Source organism: Mercenaria mercenaria, chromosome 10 (genome assembly GCF_021730395.1).
Source record: "Mercenaria mercenaria strain notata chromosome 10, MADL_Memer_1, whole genome shotgun sequence".
NCBI lineage: Eukaryota > Metazoa > Mollusca > Bivalvia > Venerida > Veneridae > Mercenaria > Mercenaria mercenaria.
Window position 1 is genome coordinate 25,516,515 of NC_069370.1, and position 23,291 is coordinate 25,539,805.

Here is a 23,291-nt window from a genome sequence, read left to right on the forward strand (position 1 = left end):
GTCAGTTTTGTGCATGACAAGTCATCTCATTATTGGGAACTTTTTTGTTAAGTAATATTCAAACCCCTCTGATGCTTAACAGTTATAGACTGGACACAAATGTCAAACAAGAGGACCATGATGGTCCTGAATCGCTCACCTCTTCCCACATGACCCAGTTTTGAGTATGACGTTGTTTTTTCTATTATTTGACATAGTGACCTAGTTTTTGAGCTCATGTGACCCAGTTTTGAACTTGACCTAGATATTATCAAGATAAAAATTCTGACCAATTTTCATGAAGATCCATTGAAAAATATGGTCTCTAGGTTTTTCTATTATTTGACCTATTGACCTAGTTTTCGAAGGTACGTGACCATGTTTTGAACTTTACCTAGATATTATCAAGGTGAACATTCTCACTAATTTTCATGAAGATCTCATGAAAAATATGGCCTCTAGAGAGGTTACAAGGTTTTTCTATTTTTATACCTACTGGCCTAGTTTTTGACCGCACATGACCCACTTTCGAAACTGACCTAGATATCATCAAGGTGAACATTCAGATCAATTTTCATGAAGATCCATTGAAAAATATGGCCTCTAGAGAGGTCAAAAGATTTTAATAATTTTAGACCTACTGACCTAGTTTTTGACCGCAGTTGACTCAGTTTCAAACTTGACCTAGATATCATCAAGATGAACATTCAGACCAACTTTCATACAGATCCCATGAAAAGTATGGCCTCTAGAGAGGTCACAAGGTTTTATATTATTTGACCTACTGAACTAGTTTTTTATGGCACGTGACCCAGTTTCAAACTTGACCTAGATATCATCAAGGTGAACATTCTGACCAATTTTTATGAACTTCAGAAGATCCATTCACAAGTATGGCCTCTAGAGAGGTCACCAATTTTTTTATTTTTAGACCTACTGACCTAGTTTTCGACCGCACATGACCCTGTTTCGAACTTGACCTAGATATCATCAAGATGAACATTCAGACCAATTTTCATACAGATCCAATGAAAAATATGGCCTTTAGAGAGGTCACAAGGTTTTTCTATTATTTGACCTACTGACCTAGTTTTTGATGGCACGTGACCCACTTTCGAACTCGACCTAGATATCATCAAGATGCACATTCAGATTAACTTTCATACAGATCCCATGAAAAATATGGCCTCTAGAGAGGTCACAAGGTTTTTCTATTATTTGACCTACTGACCTAGTTTTTGACGGCACGTGACCCACTTTCGATCTTGACCTAGATATCATCAAGGTGAACGTTCTGACCAATTTTCATGAAGATGTCATGAAATATATGGCCTCTAGAGAGGTCACAAGGTTTTTCTATTTTTAGACCTACTGACCTAGTTTTTGAAGCACGTGACCCAGTTTCGAACTTGACCTAGATATCATCAAGATGAACATTCAGACCAACTTTCATACAGATCCAATGAAAAATATGGCCTTTAGAGAGGTCACAAAGTTTTTCTATTATTTGATCTACTGACCTAGTTTTTGACGGCACGTGACCGAGTTTCGAACTTGACCTAGATATCATCAAGGTGAACGTTCTGACCATTTCATGAAGACTCTGGAATTATGCCTCTGAGAGGTCCAGTTTTTTTTTAGACTACTACCTAGTTTTGAGCCGTGACCAGTCAATGATGATAAATGAACTTCTGACCAACTTTCATAGATCCATGAAATGTGACTCAGAGGTCACAAGGTTTATCTATTTTTAGACCTACTGACCTAGTTTTTGACGCATGTGACCCAGTTTCGAACTTGACCTAGATATCATCAAGATGAACATTCTGACCAACTTTCATGAAGATCCCATGAAAAATGTGACCTCTAGAGTGGTCACAAGGTTTTTCTATTTTTAGACCTACTGACCTAGTTTTTGACCGCACGTGACCCAGTTTCGAACTTGACCTAAATATCATCAAGATGAACATTCTGACCAATTTTCATAAAGATCCCATGAAAAATGTGACCTCTAGAGTGGTCACAAGCAAAAGTTTACGGACGCACGGACGGACGACGGACACCGCGCGATCACAAAAGCTCACCTTGTCACTTTGTGACAGGTGAGCTAAAAATATGGAAAAGTGCAACCCTATAGTCCCAAAAACTGGTGTGCAACAAGTAGGGGACTAATAAAGTAAAATGATATTTATAGAACTGAAAAGGCTGTACTTACCAATGCATGCAGAATTTCATGTTTAATGGTATACAGGAGTTCTTCATGTTTGTGTATACTTGTGGATACACTCTTTGGACAGATACTGAAATACCCAGCCACTGGTCTAAAACAGAAAATAGAACATTAACTACAATGAATCATGTTTACTTCTTCCTTTCCTCTCGGAACCAGAAGCATGTCAAGATGATGGAATCTGAACACTTGTTATATTGCAAGAAATAAGTACAGTAATACTAGGCCAGCATTTTCTAATTTTATGTTTACAGGAGTGCCACCTCATCTTTCTGATAAAACAAAATAAAACAAGAGCTGTCACTATTGGTGACAAATGCCCCCGAAGTATGCCCAAGGATGCCACAGTTGTATGCGCAAAAAAGAAATCATATATCATTTTGTGACCTTGACCTAAGAGGCCTGGGTCATAAGCGTGACACACCTTCTCAATTTGGTTAACATTTGTGTCAAATTATTTTCAAATCCCTTGATAAATGTCAGAGTTATGGACCAGACAAGAAACACCTTTGACTTCTAAATGTGACCTTGACCTTAGACCCAAGAAGCATTTGTGTAAAATTGTTTTAAAATTGGGCCTGCTGTTTCTGACAAGAACATTTTTTAGAATTTCCAATACATACATATAGGGAAAAAGTGACAACTAAGTCTGGCAGCCACGTTTTAAGCCAAAATAATTTGAAAAATCTTGGTAGGAGGTCACACAAGGATCATTTTTGTGTAATTATTTTAAAATCAGGCCAGCAGTTTCATACAAGAAAGCTTTAAGTTTCCACTATATACATGTTCATATAGGAAAAAGTGACCACGCTCTCTGGTGGCCATGTTTTTTGATGAATCGGTATAATTTGAACAATCTTTGTAGAAGGTCACATATTAGGACAATTTATGTGAAATTATTTTAAAATCAAGCCAGCAGTTTCACATACTGACCTCAAAACCAACAGGGGTCATCTGCTGCAGATGACCAACCTCCTTATCAACTTTCATGATCCTAGGCCCAAGCATTCTTGAGTTATCATCCAGAAACCGTTAAAGAGTTCCGGGTCACTGTGACTCTGATCTTTGACCTACTAAACTCAAAATCAGTAGGGGTCATCTGCTGGTCATGACTAACCTCCCTATCAACTTTCATGATCATAGGCCTAAGCGTTCTAGTTATCATCCAGAAACCGTTTAACTGTTCTGGGTCACTGTGACCTTGACCTTTGACATGCTGATCTCAAAATCAATAGGGGTCATCTGCTGGTCATGACCAACCTTCATGATCCTAGGCCCAAGCATTCTTGTGTTATCATCCGGAAACGGATTGGTCTACATACCGACCGATCGACATCTGCAAAACAATATATACCCCTCCTTCAATGGGGGGGGGGGGGGGGGGGCATAATAACAGGGATAGAGAAGTGTATCAAAACATTAAATAAGTATAAAAGAGACATAATTCATGGAAATTTCTGCAATAGTAATGCACAAGGACATTGTGTCATATCATGTGGCTAATAATGTGGGGCAACTATTTGATGTTTAAATTTGAATCAAATAAGTGAGATAGAACAGAAGTGCATCACAACTTGAACCAGAAATTCTTGTAAAAAGGGGGCATAACCCATAGCATTTTTATGCCAGCATCATGAACATTGTGCAATGTGGAACCACCATTTTAAGTTTGAATAAATCCATTTAGTAACAACAGAGATATAGTGAAAAAGCATCAAAATTAAACTGAAATTCTAAGTAAACAAGAGCTCGTAGAACACCAAATGTCCCCACCCCGCTTGATGCATTCAGTAACTGCACAAGAAACAGACATTATTTTGTCACTGTGCATTTGGCATCAAATTAATAATTATGGCTCATTTACCAGTCATAAGTGACCTCCGTATCCAGGTAATCTGCTGGTCATGATCAACCTACATATTAAGTTTCGTGATCCTAGGCCTAAGCTTTCTCAAGTTATCGTCCACAAATTGTGTAACTGTCCGGGTCCCTGTGACCTTGACCTTTGACCTACTGATCTCAAATCAATAGGTGCCATCTGCTGGTCATGACCAACCTCGCCATCAACTTGGTCCTAGGCCAAAGTATTCTTGAATTATCATCCAGAAACCAATAGGTCGACAGACTGACAGACAGACAGACCAACCAACATCAGCAAAACAATAAACCCCTCCTTCTTCGAAGGGGGCATAATAAGTAAGAATTATTTTTAATGTTTTTATGGGACTATTACAGCATTTCATTTTATTCTATCATTGCTGTTTCTGTGATATGTTCTCCCAAGGGTGGTCTTTGTAGACAGGTTTGACTGTATGTCCAATTACACCTAAAAAATGGAGGTACCATCCATGTTGTACCACAGAAAAGTGGTCTCATTTTTTTCCTATGAACAATAATATAAAAGTTACAAAATAAGCTATTTATAGTAACATAAAAGGGAAGTAATTCCATAGAAAAATTATTGTAAGTGAACAAAAAAGGGATCTGCCAAAATAAAAACAAGAGCACCGCAATGCAATGCAATATACACACACACAAAAAAAATCATACGACCTTTGACCCCTAAATTTGACCTTGACCTTGAAGTGAGCCACCAGAAGCATGGGCTCTGCACACCGTCTGAATGTGTTGAACATTTGTGCCAAGTTTCCTTCAAGTGGTTGAAGAGTTACAGAGCGGACACGAAACAAACTCATATGACCTTTGACCCCTAAGTCTGACCTTGACCTTTAAACAAGCCATCCGAAACATGTGCTCTGCACGTCATCTTGATGTGGTGAACATTTGAGTCAAGTGTCTTTGAAATCCTTCAAGGGGTTCAAGAGTTATAAAGTGGACACGAAATTGCTAACAGACGGACGGACATCAGCGTCGTAACATAGTAAGTCCCTTCGGGCGTTTAAAAAGCAAATGTGTACAAACCTATCATATTGTTGTTCTTGTTGACAATGGGCTGCAAAGGCGACAGTTTTCTGCCAGGAACATTTGTCTGAGGACAATGCTGCCACATACAGAATAAATGAAGCGTTCACACCTGGCATGGTATCTTGTGGAGAATGGTACTCGTTTCCAACACTGTCGTACCATTCACAACTCTGTATCATAATAAACATCCAACATCACTCAGAGCTAATTCTACCGTAAGGCCAGGCATGCAGTAAAATTTTATTGAACCATCTTTATTAAGCCACAGTGCAAAATGTTTTGGGGGGTTATTTCAAATAAACTATAGAGAGGAATAATTCCCTTTGTACATACACAGTTGAATTATTCCTTTATAGCAAAGCAATTATTAAATTATTAATTATCATTAACTGCAGCCTCTATTATATTAATTATTTAACTTTTTACAAATGTAAGGAATACATTACACGTAAATGTGAGTTTGGCACTGTGATATCACCACACCGTGTTTCTGCAGCACAGCCGCCAGTGCAGTAACGTATCCCATCATAGTATCGTACAGTATCTCTTATGCATCTCCTGCAAAGTAAGACAATATACATCTGAAATTTCATATTAAAGAAAGAAAAAGTAAATTTAACATTTCTCTTTTTATTGTGTGTGTGTTGAGGGGGAGCGGGGATGCATCTCCTGCAAAGTAAGACAATATACATCTGAAATTTCATATTAAAGAAAGAAAAAGTAAATTTAACATTTCTCTTTTTATTGTGTGTGTGTTGGGGGTGGGGGGGGGGGGGGGGGGGGTTTTGAGTGTTGGTGGTGGGGACGGATGGTTATAATGTCATGTTTGGGGTGGGGGTGGGGGGATGCATCAGTTCTGCTCTGCACAACCTCTCATCTTCACTTACTTATATGCCAAGTCTGAAGTCATAACCTTAAATGGTTATTTCGTTACATGCTTGACACAAAATATGACAGACAGGTTTAACCTTTATTTTCTACCTACTAACACAGTTCATGCACTTTGTACATTTTCTCTTTGCCACCCACCTATATGCAAAATTTGAAGTTAAAACATTTTGAATGTTTATTAAGTTATACTTGGACAAAAAATATGACAAATTTTGACATTTGAGCTCCATTTCTGACCTTGACCTTCTGACCCAGTTCATGTGTGCTGTATATCATTGCATTGACCTTATACACCAAGTCTAAAGTCAATACCTTGAATAGTTATCAAGGTATGCTTCAAACACATCATCAGATGGAAAAATTTGATAACTTGGGTACATTTGTGACCTTGACCTTTGACCTACCAACCAGGATCATGCGGTCTGCACATCATCTCATCGCCAGCTATCTACCTGCCAAGCTTAATGTCAATACCTTTCATGATTATTAAGTTATAATCCTGATACGAAACATGAAGGTCAGACATACAGACGAAACAAGAAGGTCAGACATACAGATGAAACATGAAAGTCAGACATACAGAAGAAACATGAAGGTCAGACATACAGACGAAACATGAAGGTCAGACATACAGACGTACATACCATCACATGTCTGCTTATCTATTTTATCTTAAGAAAATTAGAAATCAACAAATTTATGTGCAAACAAAATAATGTACAATTAGTAGGGATGGGAACGAATATTCGAAAACCGGTCGAATATTCGAATATGAAAATCAAATTCGAATATTCGTAAATTATTGTATTTTTTTTTCAAAATAAGTATCATTGAATTTGGGCAACATGAGCATGCTAATTCTACCGAATAAAACCATGTCATGTTTGTTTATCGCGTATCAAAAGATGTCCAATTAACAAGAAAATAGCAATGCATAATTGGCAGGGGCCATCGTTACGGATTAACAGTTTGCAACAGGCATCAATGTGTCAGATGCATGTCAAAAGATGTCCAATTAACAAGAAAATTGCAATGCATAATTACCTGGGGTCATCGCTACGGATTAACAGTTTGTATTAGGCGTAAATGTGATATCTTTTTATCTTTTGTTCATTTTTATTGGCGCCTGTTTTATGTAACCAGTTGTAGATTTTTTTTTCGAAAACAATACCAGACTTGTAGATATTGTCGATCTTTTCACAATATTTTGTACGACGTTTCAGACCATCCGCAGAATCGGTTTTCATCGGCAATCGGCCGTATTCGAATTAAATTTTGAAGTACTTTATAATAAAATCAAGAAATAACATATGATTGTAGTGTTATTTCTAGAGCTCAAAAAGGACAGGGTGCTGCCTAAAAGGGGCAGGGTGCTGTCCGAAAGGGGCAGGGTGCTCTTTTAGACGAGAAAGTTACCATAGCAGTAGTTGCATTTCTATATGTCTATAGTTGTTTATTCCATTTATCTTAACTTCACACTTAAAATAAATGTCACAGAATAAAGTGGTAATTAAATGATATCTTCCCAAAACCAGTAAGAGAGTTTACAAAGGGTTTTTATTAACTTAAAATTTTGGTCAAACCATTCAAGCCTTTCTCATAAACAAGAGGACCATGATGGTCCTGAATCGCTCACCTCTTCCCACATGACCCAGTTTTGAGTATGACGTCGTTTTTTCTATTATTTGACATAGTGACCTAGTTTTTCAGCTCATGTGACCCAGTTTTGAACTTGACCTAGATATCATCAAGGTGAACATTCTCACTAATTTTCATGAAGATCTCATGAAAAATATGGCCTCTAGAGAGGTCACAAGGTTTTTCTATTTTTATACCTACTACCCTAGTTTTTTATCGCACGTGACCCAGTTTCGAAACTGACCTAGATATCATCAAGGTGAACATTCAGATCAATTTTCATGAAGATCCATTGAAAAATATGGCCTCTAGAGAGGTCAAAAGATTTTAATTATTTTAGACCTACTGACCTAGTTTTTGACCGCAGTTGACCAGTTTCAAACTTGACCTAGATATCATCAAGATGAACATTCAGACCAACTTTCATACAGATCCCACGAAAAATATGGCCTCTAGAGAGGTCACAAGTTTTTTTTTATTATTTGACCTACTGACCTAGTTTTTTAAGGCACGTGACCCAGTTTCAAACTTGACCTATAATCATCAAGAAAAACATTCAGACCAACTTTCATACAAATCCCATGAAAAATATGGCCATCTAGAGAGGTCACAACGTTTTTTTCATTATTTGACATACTGACCTACTTTTTGAAGGCACATGACCCACTTTCAAACTTGACCTAGATATCATCAAGATGAACATTCAGACCAACTTTCATACAGATCCCATGCATAATATGGCCTCTAGAGAGGTCACAAGGTTTTTCTATTATTTGACCTACTGACCTAGTTTTTGATGGCACGTGACCCACTTTCGAACTTGACCTACATATCATCAAGGTGAACATTCTGACCAATTTTCATGAAAATCTCATGAAATATATGGCCTCTAGAGAGGTCAAAAGGTTTTTCTATTTTTAGACCTACTGACCTAGTTTTTGACCATACGTGACCCAGTTTCGAACTTTACCTAGATATCATCAAGATGAACATTCAGACCAACTTTCATACAGATCCCATGGAAAATATGGCCTTTAGAGAGGTCACAAGGTTTTTCTATTATTTGACCTACTGACCTAGTTTTTGATGGCACGTGACCCACTTTCGAACTTGACCTAGATATCATCAAGGTGAACGTTCTGACCAACTTTCATGAAGATCTTTTGAAATATATGGCCTCTAGAGAGGTCACAAGGTTTTTCTATTTTTAGACCTACTGACCTAGTTTTTGATGGCACGTGACCCAGTTTCGAACTTGACCTAAATATCATCAAGGTGAACATTCTGACCAATTTTCATGAAGATCTTGTGAAATATATGGCCTCTAGAGAGGTCACAAGGTTTTTCTATTTTTAGACCTACTGACCTAGTTTTTGATGGCACGTGACCCAGTTTCGAACTTGACCTAGATATCATCAAGATGAACATTCTGACCAACTTTCATAAAGATCCCATGAAAAATGTGACCTCTAGAGTGGTCACAAGCAAAAAGTTTACGGACGGACGGACGGACGCACGGACGGACGCACGGACGGACGGACGACGGACACCGCACGATCACAAAAGCTCACCTTGTCACTTTGTGACAGGTGAGCTAAAAATGTTACCAAGAATGTCAACTTATTCATATGAATATGAAATAGTCGAGGACCTTAATTTCAAGCTTAAGCTTGAAACCAAGATCATGTTGAAACACATAAAAAAAGACTTTTTCGGGTAAAATTGTAAACTACTAATTATCAAAAGTCATGTTGTATTACGGTTTTTTATCAATATTTTTTTTAACATAAAGCGCTAAAACACTTACAGTCTGAAGAACCGATACAGTAACCCAAAAATAACTATCCGGATACCGACACTTTTGAAATGCTGTTAAAAGTATTTTTACACATTTTAATTGACCCCCTAAGGTAAACCAAGATAGTTTTTCAATTTTGATTTTCTTTCATAAACAAGAGGACCATGAGGTCCTGAATCGCCACCTATCCCACGCCCCAGTGTTCAATGAGTAGACATCGTTATTTTTATTATTTGAAAACGACCTAGTTTTTAGCACATTACCTGATACATCAAGATAAAAAAAATTTTGACCATTTTTTTGAAGATCCATTTAAAAAATGGCCTCTAGAGAGGTCACAAGGTTCTTCTATTATTTGCCAATGACCTTTTTTTGAAGGGGACGTACCCACTTTTAAACTTTACCCCAAATCATCAAAGGGAACATTTTTCACCAATTTTCATGAAGACTCGTGAAAAATGGCTTCTAGAGAGGTCACAAAAGGTTTTTCTTTTTTTTCGCCTACTGACCAGTTTTTTTTACCGCACATGACCCTTATGAACCCGACCTAGTATCACAAGCGAACATTCCACCAATTTTCATGAAGAACCATTGAGAAATATGGGCCCCAGAGAGGCACAAAGGTTTTTTTTATTTTAGACTACTGACCTGTTTTTTTCCCCCCGTGACCCATTTTTTGAACGACCTAGATATCATCAAGAGAACTTCACCAATATTCAGAAATCTCATAAAAATATGGCCTCTAGAGAGGTCAAAGGTTTTCTTTTTTAGACTACTACCTTTTTTTAACCCCACGTGACCCCGTTTCGAACTTGACCTAGATATATTCAAGGAAACAATCTGACCAAATTTTTATGAAGATCCATTGAAAAATATCGCCCCTAGAGAGGTCACAAGGTTTTCCCCATTTTTAGACCCACTGACCTAGTTTTTGACCGCACATGACCCGTTTCGAACTTGACCTAGATATCATCAAATGAACATTTTGATCAAATTTTTCATGAAGACCCTTGAGAAATATGGCCACTAGAGGGCACAAGGTTTTTTATTTTTAGATCTACTACCTATTTTGATCCCACTGACCCAGTTTCGAACTTGACCAATATCATCAAGGTGAACATTCTGACCAATTTCATGAAGATTTATGAAAATATGGCCTCTAAGAAAGGGACAAGGGTTTTTTTTTATTTTTAGATCTACTGACCATTTTTTTAACCCCACGTGACCCCGTTTCGAACTTTACCTAGATACATCAAGCGAACATTCTCACCAATTTTTTTGAAGAGCATTGAGAAATATGGCCCCTAGAAGGTCACAAGGTTTTTTTTTTTAGACCAAAACCTAGTTTTTGACCCTACGTGACCCAGTTTCGAACTTGACCTGATATCATCAAATAAACATTTTGCCAAAATTTATAAAATTCATGAAAATTGGGCCCCTTTGAGGGTCACAAAAGGTTTTTTCTATTTTTTAACCTACTGCCTAGTTTTTAAAAACCCCCGTGACCCCCGTTTTGAATTGACCTAGATATCATCAAGATAACATTTTGACCAAATTTTTATGAAGATGCATTGAGAAATATGGCCCTAGAGAGGTCACAAGGTTTTTTTTATTTTTTGCCAATGACCTAGTTTTGACCCACGGGGCCCCTTTTCGAACTTTAAAATTCATCAAGATAAAATTTTTACCCCAAAACTCATGGACTCATGAAAAAAAATGGCCCCAGAGAGGCCAAGGTTTTTTTTATTTTTTTACCTACGACCTAGTTTTTTTAAAAACCCCCGTGACCCCGTTTCGAACTTGACCTAATATCATCAAGGTAACATTCTGAAATTTTCATGAAAACTTTTGAAAAATTTTGGCCTCTAGAGAGGTCACAAGGTTTTCTATTTTTAGACCTACTGACCTAGTTTTTGATGGCACGTGACCCAGTTTCGAACTTGACCTAGATATCATCAAGATGAACATTCTGACCAATTTTCAAAAAGATCCCATGAAAAAGTGACCTCTAGAGTGGTCACAAGCAAAAGTTTACGGACGCACGGACGCACGGACGCACGGACGCACGGACGGACGACGGACGACGGACACCGCGCGATCACAAAAGCTCACCTTGTCACTTTGTGACAGGTGAGCTAAAAAATACATTGACAGTCAGCTTTTTGAAGGAATTATTGAAAAATTGCATACGACATCGGGTGTAATAAGACTCGTGAACGGACATTCCAAAACTTATTTTTTCTTTCGATATTCATTAAAAGATGTGCACTTTCTAGTTGAAATTTCAGTAGAATCAAACTGCATTGATATACATTTATTATTATACTAAACAACGGTCTAATTTACGTTTGGCACAAAGAAATCTTACAGGGCACTTTTCATGTGCTCGGTAATCAGCTGGCCGCTTACGAACGCCTTTTTGACATTACACAGGATCCATTCTCTTAATCAATTAGTTTTAACACTTCATTGATTTTCATTACCTGTGTGCACTCGCCGTGACGTAATTTGTTGATAAAAAAATTGGCGAGGCATGTCAACAGGGAAATTGGCGGGATTTAGCAGAAGATCAAAGGCAGGAGGGCACATTTTAAGGGCAGCGTGGCGGCAGTAAAAAAGGCCAGGGCGGGGCGCCCCGCTGCGTCGCTCTAGAAATAACACTAGATTGATGCGTAAGTTGATGTTGAAGGAGGTTTAAGTCTGCCATACTTGCTTTTTAGACGCCGATTTTTAGACGCCGATTGAAAATTTTCAAAATGGCGGCGGTAATACAACAGCGCGTCACGTGTTTAAATGGGACGACCCGCTATTTTTAGATAAAATTGCGACGGTCTAAATTATAATCATTTTGATTTTTTGTATCATTTTGAAACTAAAACACTGAATTAGTTAAATCTGTTCATGATTATACTGACAGAATCGTGAAATAAAACGCTAGGATCGGCGGGTTTTGCTTGGTAGGATCGGGTTACCCGAAACAAACATTTTTTGGCCTTATAACGTACGATGATCCACGCTTTAAACAAATAAATATGTTGTGTATATGCCAACCACTTAATAAGAATTTAAAGCTTCCATTAAAACAAACCGAATATTCGAATATATTCGAATATGGCAAACCGAATAATCGAATATTGATTTCAGTATTCGTTCCCATCTCTAACAATTAGTAATAAAAGTCCCTACAGAATAAAGCAATTCTCATATTTTCTGTCATACGATTATTTCACACCTGAAAAAAAAGAAGGTCCACCTAATCATTAAGTGGTAAAAAATTAATGAGTATTCATAGTTCCGCCTTCTATGGATCTCCCACATTCTGGGAGGCGGAGCAACTGCCAAAACAGGGACTGCATGCTGGTCTAAAATTAAACCAGAGTTCACTTACAGCAGTTGATAGATGACAGTGGTTATTACTTTGTCCTGTTTTATTTTCAATTAAGTTCTTTAATGTTATAGGTGCTTAAATAGAACTGGTAGATTATTATGAGTTAAACCTGCACATTATATTTTCATTGAATAAGAATACCATATTGTGTTCTACAAACTACTCGTTAAGTGAGTCGTCTGCTATGACTATTTATAATTACATCCACATGATTTTGTGTACAAACAATGTTGGCCACACCTCTCAGGGAAATTCAAATTCAAATTTTCTCTTGACAGGCTTAAATATTTTTTCTCAAAGTCACATTTCCAAAATAAAACAGAATCAGATTTTTGAATAAGATGTTGTAAAAAGTCACAATGTACAAATGTGCCAATTTAAAAAAATATCTTTCTACCGATTTAAGATAATTTCAAAAAGGGTTCCCCAAGTGGTTTAGTTTACTTGAGATGTAGATGTTGTTGACTGATGAAAAGGGGTTGAATAAAAATGTCCTCTGGACCAAAAGATGTTATGTAGACAATATGTTTAGAAATAAACTTTGACAGTATTTCCCATTTAAAAGATTGAACACTACTTGACTAATGTATATATGACAGTGAATTCTCATAAGGTTCAAGTAAACCTGTGTTGTAGTAGAATGAGAGGTTATATGAATTAAGTTATTTGCTTATAACTCTGTGTGTGTGTGTGTGTTCGGGTTTAACGTCTTTTTCAACAATTTTTCAGTCATATAAACTACGGTGTCTGCTTGTAGCAGTGAGCACAATGCCCAATTTTATAGCGCTGCCTCACTGGAATATCACGCCACAGACACGTGGCATGATACCCCACCCAGTCACATTATACTGACACCGGGCTGACCAGTCCTAGCACTATCCCCTTAATGCTGAGTGCCAAGCGAGGAAGCTGCTAGTACCATTTTTAACGTCTTTAGTATGACGCGGCCGGGGATCGAACCCACGACCTCCCGCACTCAAAGCAGATGCTGCTTATAACTGTAGATTTTATATATTAATTAAATTTTTTGAAGTTGATATATGAATAAATTTATTATTTGACATTTCTTGAGTAGAAGTAATTTGTTGCCATACTTTTAACATGTAAATTCAAATATGCGAAAACTGAAGACTTTATGGAAAATATTTCCCCCTCACCCAAACTTTAGTGACAGATGAGGGTCTATACTGAGTGAAGCTGGAGGCTCAGCATAATGTAATTACCCTCCCTTGATCATATATGGTGAGGTATTGCGGGTAAACTATATACAAATGCACACCTGGTTCATATGAATCTATTATTGTAAAATCATTTAATTTCGAAGGCATGAAATTTCGTGGTTTGGTCAAAACGGCAATTTCATGTGGATATGAATTCGTTGATTTCAACTTTGGAATATACAAGGCAGTCCTAAAGACAGCTAAATCCCCTGCCACTGTTATGGATAGTGAAAGGGTAAACCTTTGACCTTGAGCTGTGACCTTGACCTTGAACTGACATGGCTGACCCATGAATTCTGCACATCGTCTTGATGACATGATCATTTGACCCAAGTTTCATGAAAAATAGGATTTACGAAATATAGAGCTCAGACCTTTGACCTTGAGCTGTGACCTTGACCTTGAGTTGACATGAATTCTGCACATCGTCTTGATGAGGTGATCATTTGATCCAAGTTTCATGAAAAATAGGATTTAGAAATATAGAGCTCAAACCTTTGACCATGAGCTGTGACCTTGACCTTGAGTTGACATGGCTGACTCATGAGTTCTTGATGAGGTGATAATTTGACCCAAGGTTGATGAAATTCCTTCAAGGGGTTTAGGAGATACAGAGTGGACACAAAATGGAAGGCTCAAACCTTTGACCCCAAATTGTAACCTTGACCTTGAGCTGGCATGGCTGACTCATGAGTTCTGCACATCGTCTTGGATAGGTGATCATTTGACCCAGGTTTCATATGAATCCTTCAAGAGGATTAGGAGATACAGAGCGAACACAAAATGGAATGCTCAAACCTTTGACCCGGAGTTGTGACCTTGACCTTGAGCCAACATGGCTGACTCAAGAGATCTGCAAATCACCTTAATGAGGTGATCATTTGACCCAAGTTTGATGAAAATCCTTCACAGGGTTTAGGAGATACAGAGCAGACACAAAGTGGAAGGCTCAAACCTTTGACCTTGAGTTGTGACCTTGACCTTGAGCCGACATGGCTGACTCATAAGTTCTGCACATCGTCTTGATGAGAAGATCATTTGATCCAAGTTTCATGATTATCCTTCAAGGGGTTTAGGAGAAACAGAGCAGACACAAAAGAATGTCTTAAACCTTTGACCTTGAGTTGTGACCTTGACCTTGAGTTGACATGGCTGACTCATGGGTTCTGCACATCATCTTGATGAGGTGATCATTTGACCCAAGTTTCATGAAAATCCTTCAAGGGGTTTAGGAGATACAGAGTGGACACGAAATGGAAGGCTCAAACCTTTGACCTTGAGTTGTGACCTTGACCTTGAATCGATATGGCTGACTTATGGGTTCTGCACATCGTCTTGATGAGGTAATCATTTGACCCAAGTTTCATGAAAATCCTTCAAGGGATTTAAGAGATATAGAGCGGACACAAAATGTTACGGAAGGACGGAAGTCGGAAGGACTGAGGGAAGGGCGGAGACCATTCCTATAACCCCCCACCACTCGTGGTGGGGGATTAAAAATAAATGGGAATTTTACTTGTTTGTTGGGATTAAATTTCGTGGATTGACTCAACCAAGAAATCCACGAAAATTTGTCCCCCATGAATATTAATGATTTCACAGTATCTAAACTAAAGATGTTTACAATATAAGGAAGTGACGTCAATGATGCCAAAATGTAATACATGTAAATAACATTAAACATTGTGATACATAACTGCACATTATTTCCGACATAATATATATTATAAGGTTTGTTTTTCTATCCCTCCCTGATTATTATGAATACATGGCAACAAAATAGTTTGCTTTGAATTATGACAAGTTTGGGGCTAACACACAGTTATATACAGAGTAACAGGTACCCATTTCAAGGTTTCTGAACAACGTTACATGGGTGTAGCAGTTTGAGAAACATGCAAATTTAAATATGCTTAGGCCAGAGTTTTTTTAATAACTTGGGTTACGGGAGCGCCGGTCCTAATTCTCAAAAAATCCAAATAAAAATAAAATTCAAAATTGCGATTTCATTTTTATTTTCCCCGACGCTTGCATCTACTTTCCGTGGTGGAAAATAAAACAGTGTCTATTAACCTACAATAAATATCACAGCGCGTACAAAGGACTTCCGATATTCTCAAAGGACGACAAAATCAATACACCGTGATGTAACTTTACTAGAATGACGTGACTAGCTCCGCCCCATAACTAATCAAAGCGGTTTAACACTTGATGATTTGCAGCCTCGTAAAAACTGCCGGCAGTGTTTGAAGTGTGTGACAGTGTGAAAGTATCGTGTCTGATAGAGAACCTCTGTAAATATAAACCGTTATCCAGATCAGCTGACATGTTTAGAAGGCGTTAATTGCAGACAACAAAAGGCTTGGATTAAATTGGTGAAACAAGCTCCTAAGTCGGAAGACAAATTTACTTAATTGTGGAAAATATATTGATAATTTCAGCACAAAAACCTCAGCAAGTAACTATATTCTTTAAGCAAATGACATTTCACATCCAGTTTAAATTAACACATTTTTTCCGACCAGTAATAAATTTGCTACTTACTTTGGATTTTCATCAATGATAAATCCTTTTACAGTATTTTTAGAAGAAAAAAAAAACCCATTCAATTTGTCTCCTGACCTATTAAATACCACAGACACTTGGGGGTCAGCACCCCCCCTCCCATGCCACCCCTGACAACCTTCAGTCAATACATTTTTGTTTTTTAAAACAAACTGAGCGCATGTCTTGATTATCCAACGACTTCTGTTACCATTTCAACATGTTTGAAAAATTCCCATACTCTATCAATGCTCAAAAAAACTAAAGACAACTTACTCCGAGCATTTTCAACACAAACTAGCTTGTCCAAGGAATAGGAGAATAGATCCCAGCTTGATGTCAAATTTACTACACAGAGCCGGAACACAGACAATATCGTTAGTGGTTAAAATAAAAATACTCGCTCCTGATGTCAACTGCCGCAGTGGCAGAGAGAGTACAAACGCTGGTTCTGAGAGCTTATTTTTGGGCAGGGCCACGGGTTCGCTCCGCGCTATGGGCGATCTTTTTCTCTTTTTTTTCGTATCTTGAGAATATATTGTTTAAAAAGAAAATGAAAATATTATATTAGAAAAAGAAAAAAAGAATGCCCGAAGCGCAAAGCGAACCCGTGGCCCTGCCCAAAAATGTTCTTTCAAATCCAGCGTCTGTACTCTCTCGACCATCGCGGCTGTTGACATTCTAAGCAAGTATTTTTATTTTAACCGCTAACGATATCGTCTGTGTTCCGGCTCTGCGTAGTAAATTTGACTGCGCAACATCAAGCTGGATTTATTTATTGAAAGAATGTGTTACTGCCGAAGTAAGTTGTTTTAGTTTTCTGAGCATTGATAGATATGGAGATTTTAAAATATGAAACAGTACAGTTTTGTATGATCGAGACATTGCTAGTTTAATTTAAAAGCGAAAATATGTGAAGTTGCACGGCGATTGGGGGGACAGGTTCGACCAAGTGTCTGTGTTAAACTGAATCTTGCAAATTCGACCAGCACAGCACTGACATCAAAGGAGTGTCAGCAAATTTCTTTATTGATTCTTGATGTGGATAAAAGTTAATGGTTGGGTATTGCAAGGTATGACGTATTGACTATTTACTCCAAGTATAAGACTTCAGATTTTCAAGTGATTTTCGTTTTGTAGCGAAAACAGTATTGGGTGATTTTATAATGCTGACTGTTGCTATAAATTTAAAACATAAATTTTTTGTTAATAAATGTTTTAATCAATCTATGTGGTCTTTTCTCTAAATTCTATACATTATGCACTGTCTGAACCATTAGTATGAGATGATAGTAATGATTATTTTGTGTGTGATGATGTGATGGTATTGAGGTACTGTACAAGTGAAATATGTAGACTCCAAAATTTAAGAGGATCAAATCTGAATGTTAGGCAGTCTGACTCATGAAACTGATCATAATGGAAGCCCGAAGGTATGAACTCATGTATGGACCAATTACTTTTAATATTTAACATTGAAATGAGTAATATGACAAATCTTGAACTATAAAGAAAAGTATGGCAAGTTGAATTAGTGCCTTTGTGATTTTTAAATCGCAATTAAATTAAGTCTACTCAATTTACTTCAAATGTGTAGCCGATATGGGTCCAGTAATTTTTAACAGACCCTCAATTACAGTTTGGGGATAGCTGGCATATTGTTAAAAAGCCCATGTCGTGCTATGAAAAATGAAATCATAAAAGTAAAAAGTGAAAGTATTCCGTCTTCCTTAACCCTTACAATGGTACAACCGATTGGTTTTGCCTTTGCGCCCAGTGCAGACCTAGATCAGCCTGCACATCCGTGCAGACTGATCATGGTCTGCACTGTTCGCTATTCTGTCAGTACATTTTGAGTGAACACCCCTTCGAATGATAAATGGTATTACCCAAATATGAATGATGCACCTGTACATTTTAGAAACTTAGGGTGCTAAGGGTTAAAAGGTCAGAAACACAATATGCATAGGATGTGACAACAATACTACACTATATATAATCACACCAAACATCAGAAACAGAATACAACGCCAGATGTGTTTAATCTCTATTTACTTGCAAGCTATATATATGTTTAAAGCAGGCAAGCAACATGCAAAAAATTTCAAGTCTTTAATAGTTTCTACAACATAATATTATAACATACAACATGGAGGCTTTAATAAAGAAAGTGGGAATAAAATGCTTCAAATTGGGAAAATAACTTTTCTGATTTATCTAGACTGTGTTGTGAATCTACATTTGCCTGAAACAACAATTTTTTTAACCCAGTGGCACTTTTTACAAAATAAAATTTTTTGTGTTTTTTTTTCATTTTTTTTTTTTTTTTTTTCCGATGCTAACATTTTCCTACCTATTTTTATTTTTTTCCCCTCCTCCTAATGCTCATTTTTGGAAAATCTCCCGTAACCCAAGTTATTAAAAAACTCTGGCCTTAGCCTCCAGCTTCTCTCAAATAATGACCTTCATCCATCACTAAGATTGGATGAGGGGGCGTTTTTTTGTCACAGCAACCAAAACTAGTACTGTCTCATGGCAGCAAGCTTGACTATTTGAAGGCTTGTCAATAAAACGATTTTCTATATAAGAATAGAAGTACTGTTCAAATTCATGTAAGAGTTATGGGACATGATGCTATGATCATGTTCAACTGAACATTTGTGTGAAGTTTACACCAGCTATTAGTACCTGCATTAGTTCTGGAGAAAGCAATTTCTATGAAAAACTATAACTTCCTTTTTCTAGGTTCAAAAAAGGGGCATAACTTTGCCAAAGTACAATTCAGAGATTAATAATGGACATGCACCTTTCATAATGGTTGCATTATGAAAATGCGCAAGATGAATCTGCTTGTGGGATGACCTCAAATGAGTACGAAATTGTTTATTCTGCCTCTGAATAGGAGAGTGTTTTCCCTCTAAAAGTCGCGAAAAATGTCAAATTTTGATCTACCAGAACAAAACAAAAAACAATTTAAAGCTACTTTTCTGCATCTTTAGGAAATAAAAAGCTTCAAGCTAACTATGATCATTCTTGTATTTAATGTGGCTGCCTTGAAAAGCTCATAAACAGCTTAAACCCGGATGTTGAAACTTATCTGACACATTCTCAAGTGATAAGGAACTTACTTCAGATCAAAGCAAATACTCAGTTTGGAGGGGATTTCTGCTTTCCCTGGTTTCCAATTTAGAAACAAATGTACTACTACTAATGATTTGTAATATACTCAAATGTATGAACATTACCTGTTTAAGAGTATCGGGGCCCTCGTAGCATGTACCATTAAAGTATCTTCCCAGAAAGCAACTGCATCATGAACTTTACCCTGAAAGTACATTCAAAATAAAACAAGAGCTGTCGTAGGACAGCAATACTCGACTATTCAACAGCCTTGTCAACTGAATGAATACAAAAACAACAGCTGTCTCCATAGGATGACACATGCCCCCGATGGCACTTTAAATGAATAGTTATGGCCGATGTTAGAGTTTAGGACCTTTGACCTACGGAGCTGGGTCTTGCACGCGACACGTCGTCTTACTGTGTCACACATTCATGCGTAGTTATTTTAAAATCCATACATGAATGACAAAAATATGGACCGGACACGCCCATCAATGCACTATCATGAAAAATGACCTTTAACGTCTAAGTGTGACCTTGACCTTTGAGCTACGGACCTGGGTCTTGCGCGCGACACGTCGTCTTACTGTGGTACACATTCATGCCAAGTTATTTGAAAATCCATCCATCGATGAAAAAGATATGGACCGGACAATCCCATCAATGCACTATCCTTTAATGTCTAAGTGTGACCTTGACCTTTGAGCTACGGACCTGGGTCTTGCGCACGACACGTCGTCTTACTGTGGTACACATTCATGCCAAGTTATTTGAAAATCCATCCATCGATGACAAAGATATGGACCGGACACGCCCATCAATGCACTATCCTTTAATGTCTAAGTGTGACCTTGACCTTTGAGCTACGGACCTGGGTCTTGCGCACGACACGTCGTCTTACTTTGTTACACATTCATGCCAAGTTATTTGAAAACCCATCCATTGATGACAAAGATATGGACCGGACACGCCCATCAATGCACTATCCTTTAATGTCTAAGTGTGACCTTGACCTTTGAGCTACGGACCTGGGTCTTGCGCGCAACACGTCGTCTTACTGTGGTACACATTCATGCCAAGTTATTTGAAAATCCATCCATCGATGACAAAGATATGGACCGGACACGAAAAATGCGGACAGACCGACAGACGGTTCAAAAACTATATGCCTCCCTTTGGGGGCATAAAAAAAATGGGCATAATTTTGTAAAAATTGGAAACAGGCTTATGGAACCTAAACAGTGCTTATCAGCTCATGACAGTGGACAAGTGTGTGAAGTTTCAATCTATTCCCATTAGTGGGTACTGAGATACCAGCATACATACAAGGATTTAACCAAAAACTGCTAAGTTGTAAAAGGGGCATAATTTTGAAAAAAATGCAAAGTAGAGTTACTAACCTTTGCACTGCATGTCATATCATAACAGTGAACAAGTGTGTGAAGTTTCAATCCATTCCAATTAGTGGATACTGAGATACCAGCTTACATACAAAAACTTTACCAAAAACTGCCAAGTCGAAAAAGGGGCATAATTTTTAAACAAGAGCTGTCCGTAAGACAGCCAAGCTCGACTATTCGAAATATTGTCACAGAAGCAGGAAATTATTACCCAAAATGTAAATATCAAAAGAGTTTTAAGTTCGAAAGGGGACATAATTTGACCAAAAAGCATATCAGATTTATGGGACTTGATGCTATCATCTAGTTTTATAACCCCGAAGAAACATGTTAAGTTTCAATTCAATATCTGCATTAGTTTTGGGGATAGTAACTTGCATGTAAAACTTTAACCAGAATTTTCTAAGTCCAAAAAGGGGCAAAATTTGCTCAAAATACGTGTTAAGAGTTAAGGAACTTGACCCAGTGAGGTTGGTAATTGACCTTGAAAAAGAATAAATAAGTTTCAAAGCTATATGCCTTTTGGTAATAGCTGTATGTACTTGCACGCAAAACTTTAACCAGGATTTTCTATGTCCAAAAGGGGGCATAATTTGGCCAAAATACATGTCAGAGTTATGGGACTTGACCCGGTGAGGTAGGTAATTGATCTAGAAAAAGAAAAAATAAGTTTCAAATCTATATGCCTTTTAGTAATAGCTGTATGTACTTGCACGCAAAACTTTAACCAGAATTTTTTAAGTCCAAATGGGGGCATAATTTGGCCAAAATGAAGGTCAGAGTTATGGGACTTGGTGCTATCAACTAGTTTTATAACCCCGAAGACACATGTGAAGTTTCAATTCAATATCTGCATTAGTTTTGGAGATAGTAACTTGCATGTAAAACTTTAACCAGAATTTTCTAAGTCCAAAAGGGGGCATAATTTGCTCAAAATACATGTTAGAGTTATGGAACTTGACCCAGTGAGGTTGGTAATTGACCTAGAAAAAGAATAAATAAGTTTCAAAGCTGTATGCCTTTAAATGATAGCTGTATGTACTTGCATGCAAAAACTTAACCAAGGTGTGACGCTGACGCCGACGCCAGGGTGAGTAGAATAGCTAGACTATTCTTTGAATAGTCGAGCTAAAAATGCAAAGTAGGGTTATGCGACCTGCAATATGCATATCAGATCATGACAGAGAACAAATGTGTGAAGTTTCAATCCATTCCCACAAGTGGTTACTGAGAATCTAATACCAGCTTACATAGAAAAACCTTTACCAAAAATTTCTAAGTCGAAAAAGGGGCATAATTTTGTAAAAAAACAAAATAGAGTTATGGAATCGGTGCAATGTAAGTCAGTTTATCACAGTGGACAAATGTGTGAAGTTTCAATCCATTCCCATTAGTGGTTACTGAGATACCAGCTTACATACAAAAACTTAACCAAATCGGGACGCGTACTCGGATGCGGACGCCGACACATGGGTGAGTCCAATAGCTCTACTATTCTTTGAATAGTCGAGCTAAAAAGAGCTCTGAAAGCAGGGCAGTACATGCCCAAGTGTGTGTGAGTGATGTTAATTGCTGTACACCTCAAACCATCTCATGACAAGAGATCACAGAGTGATCTTGGCGCCCACCAATGTGTCATTTTTGTGTGTTCCAAATTTCAAGACTTACTGACTAGCTCAAGGTCAAATTTCATTTCCGTACACAACACTGTGCATGTGGTCTAAATTCGAAAGCTGTAACTTGAGAAATGTGAAAGTAGGTCACTAGATCAATTTCAAGGACAAAGTTCTTTGTACACAAAACTATGCATGTGCATCAATTTTGAAGACTGTAGTTTGAGAAATTAAGTGTCACTGGTAATTAGTAAAGTTATTTGGTCCAAATGCAAGTGGTCAATACTTAGGTTGACAATAAAGTAGGTACTGTCAATCGGTCAAATCACTAAACACAAATCTATGCATGTGGCAAATTGAGCGGGTCCTTCAAATTTGAAGAGGCCCGGTCAATTTAAGTAAGTTTATTGTATGAGTGCCAAATTGAAGGTTATAGTGAGAAGTAGTCACTAGGTCAAAATCAAGGTCAAATTTCACTTCACAACACAAATCTATGCATGTGGTCCAAATTTGAAGCCTGTTCCTTCAAAAATGTGAACGTA

General features: G+C 37.6%; 1 protein-coding gene across 3 annotated transcripts in view; it reads right to left on the bottom strand.

Annotated features, from left to right (window-relative positions):
- Positions 1-23,291, bottom strand: part of LOC123559600 (leishmanolysin-like peptidase) — a 104,437-nt gene that overhangs the window by 43,372 nt on the left and 37,774 nt on the right. For all 3 annotated transcript variants that reach the window (XM_045351565.2, XM_045351563.2, XM_045351569.2), the window contains 4 exons: positions 19,859-19,938; positions 5,581-5,692; positions 5,132-5,304; positions 2,195-2,300 (listed from right to left, as the gene is read on the bottom strand). In XM_045351565.2, coding sequence (XP_045207500.1) covers positions 2,195-2,300; positions 5,132-5,304; positions 5,581-5,692; positions 19,859-19,938 — 471 coding nt within the window. The remainder of the gene's footprint in view (positions 1-2,194; positions 2,301-5,131; positions 5,305-5,580; positions 5,693-19,858; positions 19,939-23,291) is intronic.